The sequence below is a fragment of the Orcinus orca genome, chromosome 4, assembly GCF_937001465.1.
Source record: "Orcinus orca chromosome 4, mOrcOrc1.1, whole genome shotgun sequence".
NCBI classification, from domain to species: domain Eukaryota; kingdom Metazoa; phylum Chordata; class Mammalia; order Artiodactyla; family Delphinidae; genus Orcinus; species Orcinus orca.
The window spans coordinates 23,318,632-23,332,333 of record NC_064562.1 but is presented as its reverse complement, the minus strand read 5'-3'; the positions used below and the strand labels follow the sequence as shown (position 1 = coordinate 23,332,333).

Below are 13,702 nucleotides of genomic sequence, written 5' to 3'. Positions count from 1 at the left end.
GAATCTGCCACTCTTTTTTTTTTTTGCGGTACGCTGGCCTCTCACTGTTGTGGCCTCTCCCGTTGCGGAGCACAGGCTCCGGATGCGCAGGCTCAGCGACCATGGCTCACGGGCCCAGCCGCTCCGCGGCATGTGAGATCTTCCTGCACCGGGGCACGAACCCGTGTCCCCTGCATCGGCAGGCGGACTCTCAACCACTGCGCCACCAGGGAAGCCATGCCACTCTTTTTTCTTTTTTCATATATTTTAAAATTTTATTTATTTTTGGCTGCGTTGGGTCTTCGTTGCGGTGCGCGGGCTTCTCATCGCAGTGGCTTCTCTTGTTGCAGAGCCTGGGCTCTAGGCACACGGGCTTCAGTAGTTGCGGCTCGTGGGCTCTTGAGCACAGGCTCAGTAGTTGTGGCGCACGGGCGGCATGTGGGACCTTCCCAGACCAGAGATTGAACCCGTGTCCCCTGCATTGGCAGGCGGATTCTTAATCACTGCACCACCAGGGAAGTCCCATGCCACTCTTTTATTTGTTGTCATTGCTCTAAGTGACCATGGGACCTGCGAGATATTTTCTTCCAGAGACAGCCTGGTATTTTAAAATGTAGATTTCATTCTTGTTCAGGTAAGGTGAGGCCAACAGAGCAGGAGATGACTGTCATTGAAAAGATTGCTTGCTATACTCACAGATTCCACTAGGGGGAGCACGCCATGCCGTGGGGACCACGCAGGGAAGCACCAGGGTGAGTCAGCAGGCAAAGAAGCTGGGGAAAACATGGGCAAGAGCCTTTATTGTGGTTTCCATGGGAAGAAACAGGCGAGGCAGGGTAAGCAGGCTTAGGATTGGTGAGCTGAATAATTTTGGCAGGCTCCAGGGCAGAGGGCCTACCCCTAGTTGTCTGGTACCTGGCCCTGGGGTGATGAGGGCAGGTGAATGTGGCCCTGAGTGTGAGAGCAGATATAGGAGGTCAGTGGGGTATGGGCTTGGATTGGTTGGTTTGCCTATAAAAGCCCTGCTCACAGGTGAGACCTTTACTATCTCCAGGAGTTGGCTAACTCTGGGTCAAAAAGGCCCCAAGATGTGAAAACATCAAATACAGAAGCTAGAAAATGTAGTTACTACACCTGACTCACAGCCTGAGCAGCTTGGTCTTCAGAGGAGACAGTCTAGGTTGTGAATCAGAAAGCCCAGTGTTCAGATCTGTCCGGTTTGTCGATTCCTTGCATTAGAACCACTGGGACCGCCGGCCACAGTGGCAGATTCCTGAGCCCACCCCAGATCTTCTGGATCGCTGCAAGTTTGGGAGTCTGTATTTTAATAGAGTGCCAGGCTGATGCCCATAGACAGTGAAGACTAAGAAACATTCTTATTGTATCTGGGGTGGAGGTGTGTTCTGTCGTGTCCTCACAGTGATAGATTACTTTGGTACTTGTATGGAAGCCTTGCTGTTTGGGGTTGAGAAGCAACTCAAAGTTAGGATGTCAAGGGCTGGCAGACCCACAGTTTCTGACCTGGTAACTTTCAACTTACTCTGGTCCTTTTCTAGAAATTAAGACGGTTAGAAGCTTTGCTATTTAATCAAGATTGACCCTTTATTAAGATTCTCTATAGTAAAGGATTCAAGCTTCCTTCTGCCTTCTTTTCTTTTTTTTTTAACAAAATCATTTATGTAAGCAAATTTTGTTTGTTTTTTCTTGTTTCAAAAATATTGTATCATTATCACAGAAAATTAGTAAAACTACAAATAAAAAGAAAACAAAATTCAGTCCTAATCCCACCCTTCGAAGACGACGATGTTGACATTCCGCTGTACAGCTTTTCAGGCTTTCTGTACATTGCTGTGTATATGTCATTTATATTATTTAGATATAAAACATAAAGAATTTTTATTTTTTTCTTAATTCCCTTAACAGTGGGTGTACACTAAACTTTTCCCCGTATCATAAAATTTTCTTTTACCATGTAACTTCTAGCGACTGCATATTATTCCATTAATGGATATGTATAATTTATTGCTTCTTTTTAGGTTACCTGTGCTTGGACCTTTGCATTGTTTTTAGTTTTCTCCCAATCATATGTATAATTTTCCTTAAGTGATAAGTTCCTAGAAGTTTAATTGGTGGATCAAAAAGAATGCAAAATGTTAAGCAATTGAAAAATCTAGTTCTCCTTCTTATAGGGTGAACTAAGTGGTATTATAACACATTTGGAGGCCAGGAATTGTTGGGAGTGAATTCTGAGATGGATAAATTCATCAGGACTTACAATTGGCTCTGAAAGGCATTTCATGACTTTTTCCAGCAAACTTTGTCTTAGGGAGTTACTAAACTCTGTGTGTGTGTGTGTGTGTGTGTGTGTGTATGTGTAGTGTAATTGACATATTAGTTTCAGGTGAACAAAGTAGTGATTTGATATTTGTATATATTATAGAATGATCACCACGATAAGTCCAGTTAACACCTATCACCAAGGCTGCTCTACTAAAAATTTTCTTCATCAAGTACTACCTGAACATAGTAAAGCAGAGTGACCTGGACTGGCTAGGGAAACCCATCCTGGGATTAAGAATGTACCGTGAATGTGTCATTTATGAATCTGAGTGAATCATCACTTTGTTTATCCAGAGAGAACTCAGGAGCAGAGAGGGGCTGGGAGCTGCTGTCCAGACGTCTTCTCTCCTGTTCCCCACCTCCCGGTTTGGTCCAGGTGCTCTGTGTACATTTTAGTGTGATTTATAATAGGATGGTGAGAGTTCGGGGGAATTGAGAGAATAGTGGTTCATGTCCTCAGCCCACCTTCTGCTTGCTAGTTTTCCCCAGCAGGCGGTAGCGCAAAGATCATTCAGTCATATTTCAGGGTAAGTCAGAAGAGGGACAATGGTAGAGGTAGCATTTAAAAATAAAGTGTGTTGGGCTTCCCTGGTGGCGCAGTGGTTGAGAGTCCGCCTGCCGATGCAGGGGACACGGGTTCGTGCCCCGGTCCGGGAAGATCCCACATGCCGCGGAGCGGCTGGGCCCGTGAGCCACGGCCGCTGACCCTGCACGTCCGGAACCTGTGCTCCGCAACGGGAGAGGCCACAACAGTGAGAGGCCCGCGTACTGCAAAAAAAAAAAATAATAAAGCGTGTTGTGGTTGGAGGATGCAGCTTTAAAGAAATGCTCAATGAGACAGCAGTGCCCTGTCCTTTAACCTGATGAATCGCTGAGATATATTCATGGTAAATCCCGAACCTCGACTAATGGAAGAAGCAAAGGACTTAATGTAATTTTTATTACCTCTAGGTATGATAATGACAGAAAAACACTAGGACGAGGCTCCCACCCTCCATCCAGGTCTGTTTGAGGTGGTGTGTCTGTGAACTGAGTTAAGCTGATTGATGAGCAGGACCCTCCGTGGGAACACTGCATCCTCCTTGGAACGGCTACTTTTAGGATTGTGTAGACTAGGAATTGTTGTTTTATTTAACTTTTTATAAATAAGTAGAAATATTGACTAGAGATTGTTAATATATATTCTACATACAGACTTAAGGTAGACCAAATCGATACGTGTTAAATGTTTACACAGAATCATATTGCTGTAGATTTTATAGAAATTACTGAGGCAGCAAAGCAGGAGGATAAAGTGAAGTCATCGGGGTCCTCATTAGAGATTCCAGATAAAGTCTCTCTTTTCTTTCAATTATAAATTACCTTGTAAGTGTTCCGTATGACACACCAAGATTTGATTAAATTTGATCTATTTTATAACCCAAGTTGGTAACGAAAATGTGTCTCATTATTCTGTAGAATATTCAGATATAGCTGTTGCCCGTTCCTGGTGGCACAAAGCTTATTGGGTAGAATTCTACTAGAACTCGTTTGCCAGTGAAAAATAGGTTGTAACCCGTGGGAACCTCCCTAGGTTTTCTGAGAGAGCTTTCTTGCTGTCTCTGTATTCGTGATCCTGCTAGATACAGGACTTTCCACTTTGACTCCATCACGATGCACATGATGTCTGTGTTTTAGGCAGAGAACTTGAACCATTAATTCCCTTGACATCTGTCATTTAATCTCAGATGCCTGGTGACTAAAAGAATCAAAAAATCTACTGAGAGAAAAGGAAGTTTTTATCAGTCTTTTAAAATAAGCGTGTTTAACACATGTCTGAAGTGTTACGGGAAAATCCTTTTCATGATAAAGAAGTTGGGTTTCTTTCCCCCAGTTTCTCTAGCTTCTTTTGCATTGAGGGGAAAAAAACACTTTTATGTGCAACTCCGGGTATCTCGGAGATTCCTTTAAAAAAGTGTAATATATATCTAACTTGTACATATTTATGAAGTCTGAGAACAGAAGACAGGTCCTGCAATTTTTTCCCTTTTTGGACCCCAGTAATATCTGTTTGCATTTGGGACCATGCAACTTTTTAGGCAATTCCAAGAAGTTCCTTAGCCTTGAAGGGGAGAAAAGTTTTTAAAGTTCTGCTTGGGAGGAAATGTATTTCACATGAAAATGCTGATGAAGAGGTTGAAGTTGAACCTGTCTAGACTGCTTACATGTGGAAATGAAGAAGGGAAAGAAACTTAACTCTACAGAGTCAGAGCTGCTGCAAATAAACCATTTATCTAGGGCTGGCCTTGAGATCTTCTTCCTAATGTGCTAAGAAAAAAGTTGTAATGCATTTATCCTAGTTTCCACTTGATGAAAATCCTATTATAAGCCACCAAATATATGTCGTCATTTCAAAGCTAAAACACATGCCCCTCTTTCCTACTTTTCTCCTGACGTGGTAGACTTACTTCACCACACGTGCTATGCGTGCGCGCGCGCACACACACACACACACACACACACACACACACACACACACACACACACACAGAGTCAGCCAATGCAGATGGGGTTGCAGTTAAGCTGTTTACGTCATGTCTGTTCAGAATCGAGCCTTTAAAACTTTGAAGTGGCAAGAGGTGAGGGGTGCAAAGCCCTGCAGTCTAAATGAGATGCTTGAAGGATTGGTGGTGTTTTGAAAGCCATCCCCACATTAAGCTGGTATAAGGGCCCAGTGTCATCGGTTGTTTCTGTCTCTTACAGATGAAGCAACAGCTAGGAGTCCTCCCTCTTATGGTTCCATTAAATTTTAATGAAAATCAAAGAATTCCTTTACAACAAGGTTTCTCAACCTTGGCACTATTGGCATCTTGGGCCGGACTTTGATGGGGGCGGGCTGTCCTGGGTCCTGTGCACTGCAGGATGTTTTAGCAGCATCCCTTCCTCTACCTATGAGATGCCAGTGGTACCCTCCACTCGTGACTACTAGAAGTGCCTCTAGATGTTGCCGAATGTCTCCTGGGGGGGCAAAAATCCCTCTCGATTTATAATTACTAATTTAGAAAGACCAGTAAGATGATTCCAGCTCCAGTTTGATTTGTTACGAGCTGTTTTATTTTATTGGAACAGGACTAAAGAATCTCAACTTGCCTCAATAAAATAGAGGAGGTTTCTACAGAGATTTAAGAGTGTTGTGTTCTTTTCAGTGCTACTCAGAGGTTGCTGTCGGATAATCCCTGGAAAATAATACTCTTGGTGTCCTGTTTCTTTTCAGGTGACTATTGTAGAAAAGGCAGACAGCTCCAGCGTGCTCCCCAGTCCTTTATCCATCAGCACCAAGAACAGGATGACCTTCCTGTTTGCCAATTTGAGAGACAGAGACTTTCTAGTGCAGAGGATCTCTGATTTCCTGCAACAGACGACCTCCAAAATATACTCGGACAAAGAGTTTGCAGGAAGCTACAACAGTTCAGATGATGAGGTCTGTGGAAGGCACCTGCAGGTGTTTTGGTTCATCTTCTTACTCTTCCCCGGGGGTGTTCACCTCCCTGTCTGTTAGTCTGATCTTGAAGCTTTGCAGCTGTGCTAAGATGAACCACCTACTCTGATGTCTAGAGCAGTATCTCATTTAAATCTCATGGAGTTTATGTTTGGGATCATAGGGCCGGACAGAATCTTAGAGATCATCTGGTCTATCCCTCTTCTTTCACTGTTGAAAGCATTATTAAGTAATTTGTCCTGGTTACATAGCAAGTGACTCTGGTCTATATAAGTGACCTTGTTGGGAATGGTACAGAGGTCACTCAGAACTGAAATACAACATCATTATGATGATTTGATGATGATAAAATACGAATTGTATCCCTATTGAATTAAGCCCTAGACATCCAAAGAACTGGAGCCCTGACAGATATGTAATTAGCTCAAGTGAGAGAGCAACATACTAGCAGCGAAAATACATGGCAAAAATGGTGAGCTCACGAGTAACATGCCTGCCCCCGTCTTCCTGCTCCAAGCTTCTGTAGGCATTTCTGCGGCACCAGAAGCTAGAGAGGAGGTGAGGGAGGTGATCCCATTAGCAGTTGATTCAACCACATCATGCTTTGCATGCATACTAATCAGAGAGACACGTGGCCAACCAGTTTGTTGTAAAAATGCATCTAAAATACAGAGGAAACCTATTTTGGGCATTGAAGCTCTGTGGCCCATGACCCCATCTAATCCCCATCAAAGTGCTGGTTTGCTGCCTTTCTCCTATTTTGTCACATCACAAGAAACCTCTTAGGAACTATGACGTAGCTATCGTAGCTATCGATGTCTGTCCAGAGGACGCTGAAGAAGTAGATTCTGTAGCCAAAATGGTTCCAGCATCTTGTTGCTCTCTGCATCGGCAGGTGTATTCTCGGCCCAGCAGCCTCGTTTCCTCCAGTCCCCAGAGAAGCACGAGCTCCGATGCTGACGGTGAGCGCCAGTTTAACCTCAATGGCAACAGCGTCCCCACGGCCACACAGACCCTGATGACCATGTATCGGCGGCGGTCTCCCGAGGAGTTCAACCCGAAATTGGTGGGTGCCGCCTCCTCTTGCCCGGAACTTTCTATATTAGAACAATAACGTTGAAAAAATCTTTTTAAGTAAAAGTAAACTCATCAACATGTCAATAGATATTTTCCTACAAGTAAAAGGATATTTTGTTGAAGAAACACAAATGACATATAAATATAACATATAATGACATGGTTATATGTCATTGGGTTTCAGAGTGGCTTCATCATGGAAGGAGATGTTCTAGAGGGTACAGCTGACCTTTTTTGGTCTTGTTTTTAACTATTGTATAAGTCAGCCAACAAATAAGTACGTAATGTCTCAGGCCACGTTTAAAAGACATCCACTGTTTCACTTGGAGGTATAGACATAAAGCCATACATATCATTTGCATTCTGCTGACTCATCTCAGGTAAGTACAATTCTGACTCTAGGACAGAAAATTTCGTGGCAGATCCACGGGCATACATGTGTCATATCTGGCAAGGACTCGAGAAAATCTGAGTTCTTTGTTCTCATGAATTCTGTCCAGAACTTAACTGCTCCGTTCACCAGGGAAAGTTCTGACCTTCCATCGAACTTGTCCTAACCGTTGTCGAAGTACGTTGGGATGTAGTGCTGCTTCATTATCCCTTTCAGGCCAAAGAGTTTTTGAAAGAGCAAGCCTGGAAGATTCACTTTGCTGAGTACGGGCAAGGGATTTGCATGTACCGCACGGAAAAGACACGGGACCTGGTGCTGAAGGGCGTACCCGAGAGCATGCGCGGGGAGCTCTGGCTGCTGCTCTCAGGTATGGCTGGGCTCGGGGTGGGAGCTGGGGACCCCGGGGCTGCCCTTCCGCCTTCCATCGTGCATCAGGGCTCTTTCAAATATGTCACCCCCTGATTCAGTGCTGGATCACAGTTCCTTGCCAGAGTGTTGACTTCCCTCAGTAAAAATACAGGACACGTATTCAACAGACCAGACGTTGAAGATACCATCCCTCGAGTCCTCGTAACCTCTTCTGTTCCTTCACTAACTCTATTTAGGATAAAACGGAGACTGAAGAAAAAGAGTGTAATTCTTTGTGATTCTTGGAGTCCTTTCTGTCCTTTCCCGGCTGTGTCAGCTTCATTGAGGCTGTTTAAGTGTGGCACTCCGTCAAAGTCTTCGTTGGGATGGGGGAGAGGGTAGAAATGAAGGAATAGAAGAAGCTTCTCCTTGATTCTTGCCACCTCTTGAATTTGCTGGCTATCACTGGAGACCAGGAAGAGAGGCCAGAATCAGCCCTGGGAACGAAAGCCTTCCTGGATCATACACTCCAAGCTGGAGATGCCGGGAAGGACAGAGGGGGACGCGTCCTGGACCCATGGGAAAGCTGTGTCCATCCTCACTGGCCCACTGCCAGGCTCATGCCCAAATACAACACTGTCAGGTTAAACCTTTGAGCCCTGCTACAGAAGCCAGAGGTCCTTCGGGCTAAGCCCATCCTTCCTCCCAGACTAAGCATCCGGTGTATGCCAGGGATCTATTCTGTCACAAACATCAGAGCATTCCTTTGGGTGTCACCAGTCTTTAATATATAAATCAGTTACTTTATCTGGTTAGAAGCTTGAAATGTAATCGTCTTAAATAGGCCCATGTGAAAAGTTTTATTTGAATGTGAGGTGATCTGACACAAGCACTATTATCAAAACCTTTTATTTTAAAAATGACATTAAAATTAAAAGCATAGTTACCAGACTTATAAGAAAACCTTTGAAAAAAAAAACACCTGTAGCTCTTTCTAAAAGTGGATATAAATGGCAGTAGCCTATAATGAGATATATTATATCTCAGAAGTAGGGGGATAGAATCCTGAAAAATAATTGGTTTTATCTGTTTCATGTAAAACTAGTTTGTTCTGTCCTCATTTACACGTCTTGTTTTTCATTTGCTTTACATAGAGCAGCCATAGCTCCTCATTTAGAAACCCAAATTTGAGTCAAATCATTTCTAGTTACCAGTCCAGCCCAAGAAGATCCTTACCATCCAGTCTGCTGTCTTTCTTGTGTGTGGCGAACAGGTCACCTTGACAGCCTGATTCAGATCGCTGACAGAGTAAACAAAAAATTCCATTTTCATTTTATTCAAATTGGAAGTTATTTACAGCCACATTTTAGATGAAAATGAAACACGTTAGCCGCCGGGGAAACAGCATACGACAGTCCACAGCCTTGTTATAAAGACACATTCAGAGTTAGACCCAGCGTTTTCTTTAACTGTGATGGGCTATGTGAGGCCAAAGGGTGATGTGGTCTACACACCATCTCTGTTGGGTAGAGAACTGAGCCCATATTTCCACCCAGTGCACAGGGCGTGGGGTTCATACGGAGGCCAGCCCACCCACGGGGAGAGCCCAGCCCCCAGCAGGGGAGCCCCGCCTGAGTCCTGCCCTGCTTCCCATAACTCTTAGGACCACTGTACCAGGGCCTGGCTCTCTGTACCCACTGAAGTGAGGTGCAGGCCAGATGGCAAGAAATCCTTGCAAATCTCCCTTGAGAAGAGAGCCAAAGCCAACGTTAAGTTGCCGTCAACCAGACTGCCTTTCCAGGGCAAGTGTGAGTGATGAGGCTGGCTCTCTGGGTGACCCCCTGTGGCAAGGACTGGGTCAGCCCAGGGTTCTAATTTCTAATCAGTGAAACACAAATCAGTTTACCCTGTCATTAAATACGTGTGTGTGTGTATAGTGTATATATATATATTTAACATATATATATCTATTCATTATATAGTATGTACATATATGTATGTGTATTTTTATCTGTATATATTTATGTATGTGTGTGTATGTATATATAATTTATACTTAGGTAAATTATATTTAACTAGATTTAGATTCAAATGTTTGCATCCAGAGTTTTTCTGCCTTTAAGAATCATAAAATGCAAATATCTCAAAGCAGTGGTTCTCACCCACCTCTCCATCGTCATCCCCAGCACTGAGGAACTCCCCTCCGTAGCAGTGGCTCATCACTGCCGGGAATACCCCCCCTGCCCCCTGCAATTCTAGAAATCCTCCACGTGTCCTAATACTTCCTCCAACCGCTCAGTATGGCTGTTTGTGAGCCCTTCAAAGCGTATGCGTTAGCAAACAGTTTTCAAACTTACTTTGAGAAGCAGACCCTCCTTTTTCAAGTGAAATCCTAAGGAAAACCCCAATAAAATACAAGCAAAGCTGCTTGGTTGAGGGAGGGCAGAGGCCGGGGAGGCCTCAGTTCGGCTTTCTCTGCCCACTTCCCTTTTTTTCTCTGAGAAGCCCCTTAGGATTGTCTGTGGAAGTTCCTTGGAACACAGTTTTTAGGTTGGAAACCTCTATCTTAGGGAGGTTTTTTTTGTTAATTCATCATTATTACTTTTTTTATTGAAGTATAGTTCATTGTGTTAGTTTCAGGTTTACAGCATAGAGATTCAGTTATCTTTTTTCTGATTTTTTTTCATTAAGGTTATTACAAGGTATTGAATATAGTTCCCTGTACTATACAGTAAATCCTTGTTGCTTATTTATTTTATGTATAGTAGTTTGTATCTGTTAATCCCATCCTCTTAATTTGTCCCTCCCCCATTCCCTCTCCCCTTTGGTAACCATAAGTTTGTTTTCTATGTCTGTGAGTCTGTTTCTGTATTGCATATACATTCATTTGTATTATTTTTTAGATTCCACATATAAGTGATATCATATAGTATAGGGAGGTGTTTTGTTTTGTTTTTTTTAATTTATTTTTGACTGTGTTGGGTCTCCGTTGCTGCATGCGGGCTTTTCTCTAGTTGCAGTGAGCGGGGGCTACTTTTTGTTGCAGTGCGTGGGCTTCTTACGGTGGTGGCTTCTCTTCTTGTGGAGCATGGGCTCTAGGCAGGCAGACTTCAGTAGTTGTGGCTCATGGGCTCAGTAGTTGTGGCGCACGGGCTTAGTTGCTCCGCAGCATGTGGGATCTTCCTGGACCAGGGCTCAAACCCATGTCCCCTGCATTGGCAGGCGGATTCTCAACCACTGCGCCACCAGGGAAGCCCCTGTAGGGAGGTTTTTAAACAGCCGCTTACTGTGGAGTGAGAAGAGGGAAGGAGGACAGAAGTGAATTTACAATCTGGCCGTGATTGCAGCAGACACGTCATCATGGGGTTTCATAATTATCTCGCAAGTGTCCTTTGAGGGGAAGGAAGGTGAAGAGTCTGGGTCAGTCAGCTGTGGTTACAGACCAAGGGCGGGGCTTCCGCTTTCTGATGTTGTGTCTGTTGGGTATTTCCCAGGTGCTATCAACGAGAAGGCCACGCATCCCGGGTACTATGAAGACCTCGTGGAGAAGTCCATGGGGAAGTACAACCTTGCCACGGAGGAGATTGAGAGGGACCTGCACCGCTCCCTCCCAGAGCACCCAGCTTTCCAGAACGAAATGGGCATCGCTGCTCTGAGGAGAGTCTTAACGGCTTATGCTTTTCGAAATCCTAACATAGGGTATTGCCAGGTGAATGTCACAGAGGGGTGAGACTTTAAAAAAATGTTTTATTAGCCAGTAAGTAACGAGAAAGGCGTTATGGTTAAGAGAACTATTACTGCACCAGGGTCTCTCGACCTTGGTACTGTTGACATTGTGGACTGAATAATTTTTTGTGTGGGACGGTCCTGTGCTTTGTAGGATGTTTAATAACAATCCTGTTGAATAACACGTTTAATAGCATCTACCCACTAAACACCAGTAGAGCTCCCCAACTGTGACAACTAAAATGTCTGTGGACGTTGATAAATGTCTTTCAGAGAGCGAAATCTCCCTGAACTGAGAACCACTGCACTGAGGTTCTCAGCCGGGGGACAAGAGTGCCCTTTCTGGATCCACCACCGTCTGGTGACCTAGGTGGTCACTAGCTGTTTCTGAGCAGGCCTGGGCACCAGGCCTGGACTCTAGGTTCCACAGGACTCTTGCTCTGCATCTCCTAAGCAACTAACGTCCTTGAGAATGTAACGTTTATATGCTATGGTTATATTTTAAGGCACTTTAAAATAAATGCTTAATTCAGTATAAAAAAATGTTGCCCATATACCCACTACAATTATCTCTTATACTAGGTACAGATACCACAATTTGGGGAGCTCCTAGATAACGTCCTTAGATGTAAAGGCCACATACATACTCAGAGAGACCTTCCGTGACCATCTAGCTAAAAGATAAAGCAGGCTTAATTCCCTTACACCTCGACACAAACATACACACACACAGAGAGCACAGGTCTCCCTGTACCACATGTTATCTTTTTGATAGCACTTAATTTAAATATACATCCAAATTGATTAATCAACCTTTACGTCTTTATTCTGTCTCTCTGACCCCAGCATTTGTGCCCTGTGAGACTTGTCACCACTGTGTCCCCCCTTCCCCAGTATTTAGTCCAGAGCCTGTTACCAAGTAGACCTTCGAAAGAACTTACCTTGACTGAATGACTAAGGCACTAACCATGACCATGATCGTGGGCTAGGCAGGTTAATTCTCAAGTAGAATTTTACTAATTTCACTTGGGAAGCTATTGAGTAAGGCTTACAAGAAAGAGCCTATTAGACCAAAATTCCTTTTTTTTTTTAAATTAATTAATTAATTTTGGGCTGAGTTGGGTCTTCATTGCTGTGCACGGGCTCAGTAGTTGTGGTGCACAGGCTTAGTTGCCCCACGGCATGTGGGATCTTCCCGGACCAGGGCTCAAACCTGTGCCCCGCATTGGCAGGTGGATTCTTAACCACTGCGCCACCAGGGAAGTCCCCAGAATTCCTTTTTTGACATTTATATTGTTGAAGCCTAATGAACACTTACTGGTTTCTAGAAGATCAAAAGAAGTACAGGAGTGAGTTCCCTTCTAATATAATAGAGTTCATATTTATCTTTTGATCTTCCTCTTTTTAATTAAGAGGACATTAAAGTAGTTGAACCTTGAATGGTTGTGAGCTATCTGATAATATCTTTTAATAAAGTAGGTTACTTTAGAATAAAATCCCTGTTACTTATCACTACCATCCTTATCCAGATGGAAATAATGGGCGAGGACTCCAACTTTGAAAGGTTTCATTGTTCCCCGAGGAGAGCCTCAAGCCATGTTTACTAGGTTTAGACACAATTATGGAAGAATTAAAAATTAAAAAGGAAATAGTTACCTCTCTGAATTAAGGATTAAAAACACGGAGATTTTTTAACAGGTTAAAAGCTTTGTCAAATAGCCTTTGGACCAAGTTTTTTTGAATGAGGGTTTGCGTGCATGGGGGGTGAATATTGGTGTTCATGGAGGCTGTTAACAGGCTCAAGGACTAAGGGCTTTTACATTTTTAAAGAGTTGGAAAGAAGACAAAACTTGGAAGAATATGTGTGTGTACTTGCAAAGCCTTTAAAAATTTATTATCTGTTTTTTTAAGGAAAAAGTATGCTGGCCCCTGTGGGACTAACTCAGTCATTTTTCAGGTTAACAAAATTGCTTGTATGTTAAAATGTAAAATGTGTTTGATGACATCTTCATTCATCCCTTTAGGCCATGAACATTGTCACATCAGTGCTGCTGCTTTATGCCAAAGAGGAGGAAGCTTTCTGGCTGCTGGTGGCTTTGTGTGAACGCATGCTTCCTGATTACTACAACACCAGGGTGGTTGGTACGTGAGGATGCAGTTAACATTTTAACCCTTATCTCATCAGGAAAATGTTTCTAGAACCGGGATACCAGCTGGAACCCCATTTCCAGTCACCATTGGTCAAAAGAGTTTCAGACTACTGCAGCTTTCTAAGATGCGAATGAGAGGGCTTGAATCAATATAGATTATACACAAAGGAGCCCCATGGAGCTTCTCCCCATGGAGAGAATACACGTGTCTCA

General features: G+C 43.6%; 1 protein-coding gene across 3 annotated transcripts in view; it reads left to right on the top strand.

The window, feature by feature from the left end:
• Nucleotides 1-13,702, top strand: part of TBC1D9 (TBC1 domain family member 9) — a 104,578-nt gene that overhangs the window by 67,006 nt on the left and 23,870 nt on the right. For 2 of the 3 annotated variants that reach the window (XR_004475814.2, XM_033402381.2), the window contains exons 7-12: nt 678-731; nt 5,573-5,779; nt 6,693-6,863; nt 7,482-7,632; nt 11,108-11,322; nt 13,364-13,481. Coding sequence is in view for 2 of the 3 variants with exons in the window: in XM_033402381.2 (XP_033258272.1) it covers nt 678-731; nt 5,573-5,779; nt 6,693-6,863; nt 7,482-7,632; nt 11,108-11,322; nt 13,364-13,481 (916 nt within the window). In the remaining variant the exon portion in view is untranslated. The remainder of the gene's footprint in view (nt 1-677; nt 732-5,572; nt 5,780-6,692; nt 6,864-7,481; nt 7,633-11,107; nt 11,323-13,363; nt 13,482-13,702) is intronic. The other variant, XM_004263589.4, reaches the window with a different exon arrangement.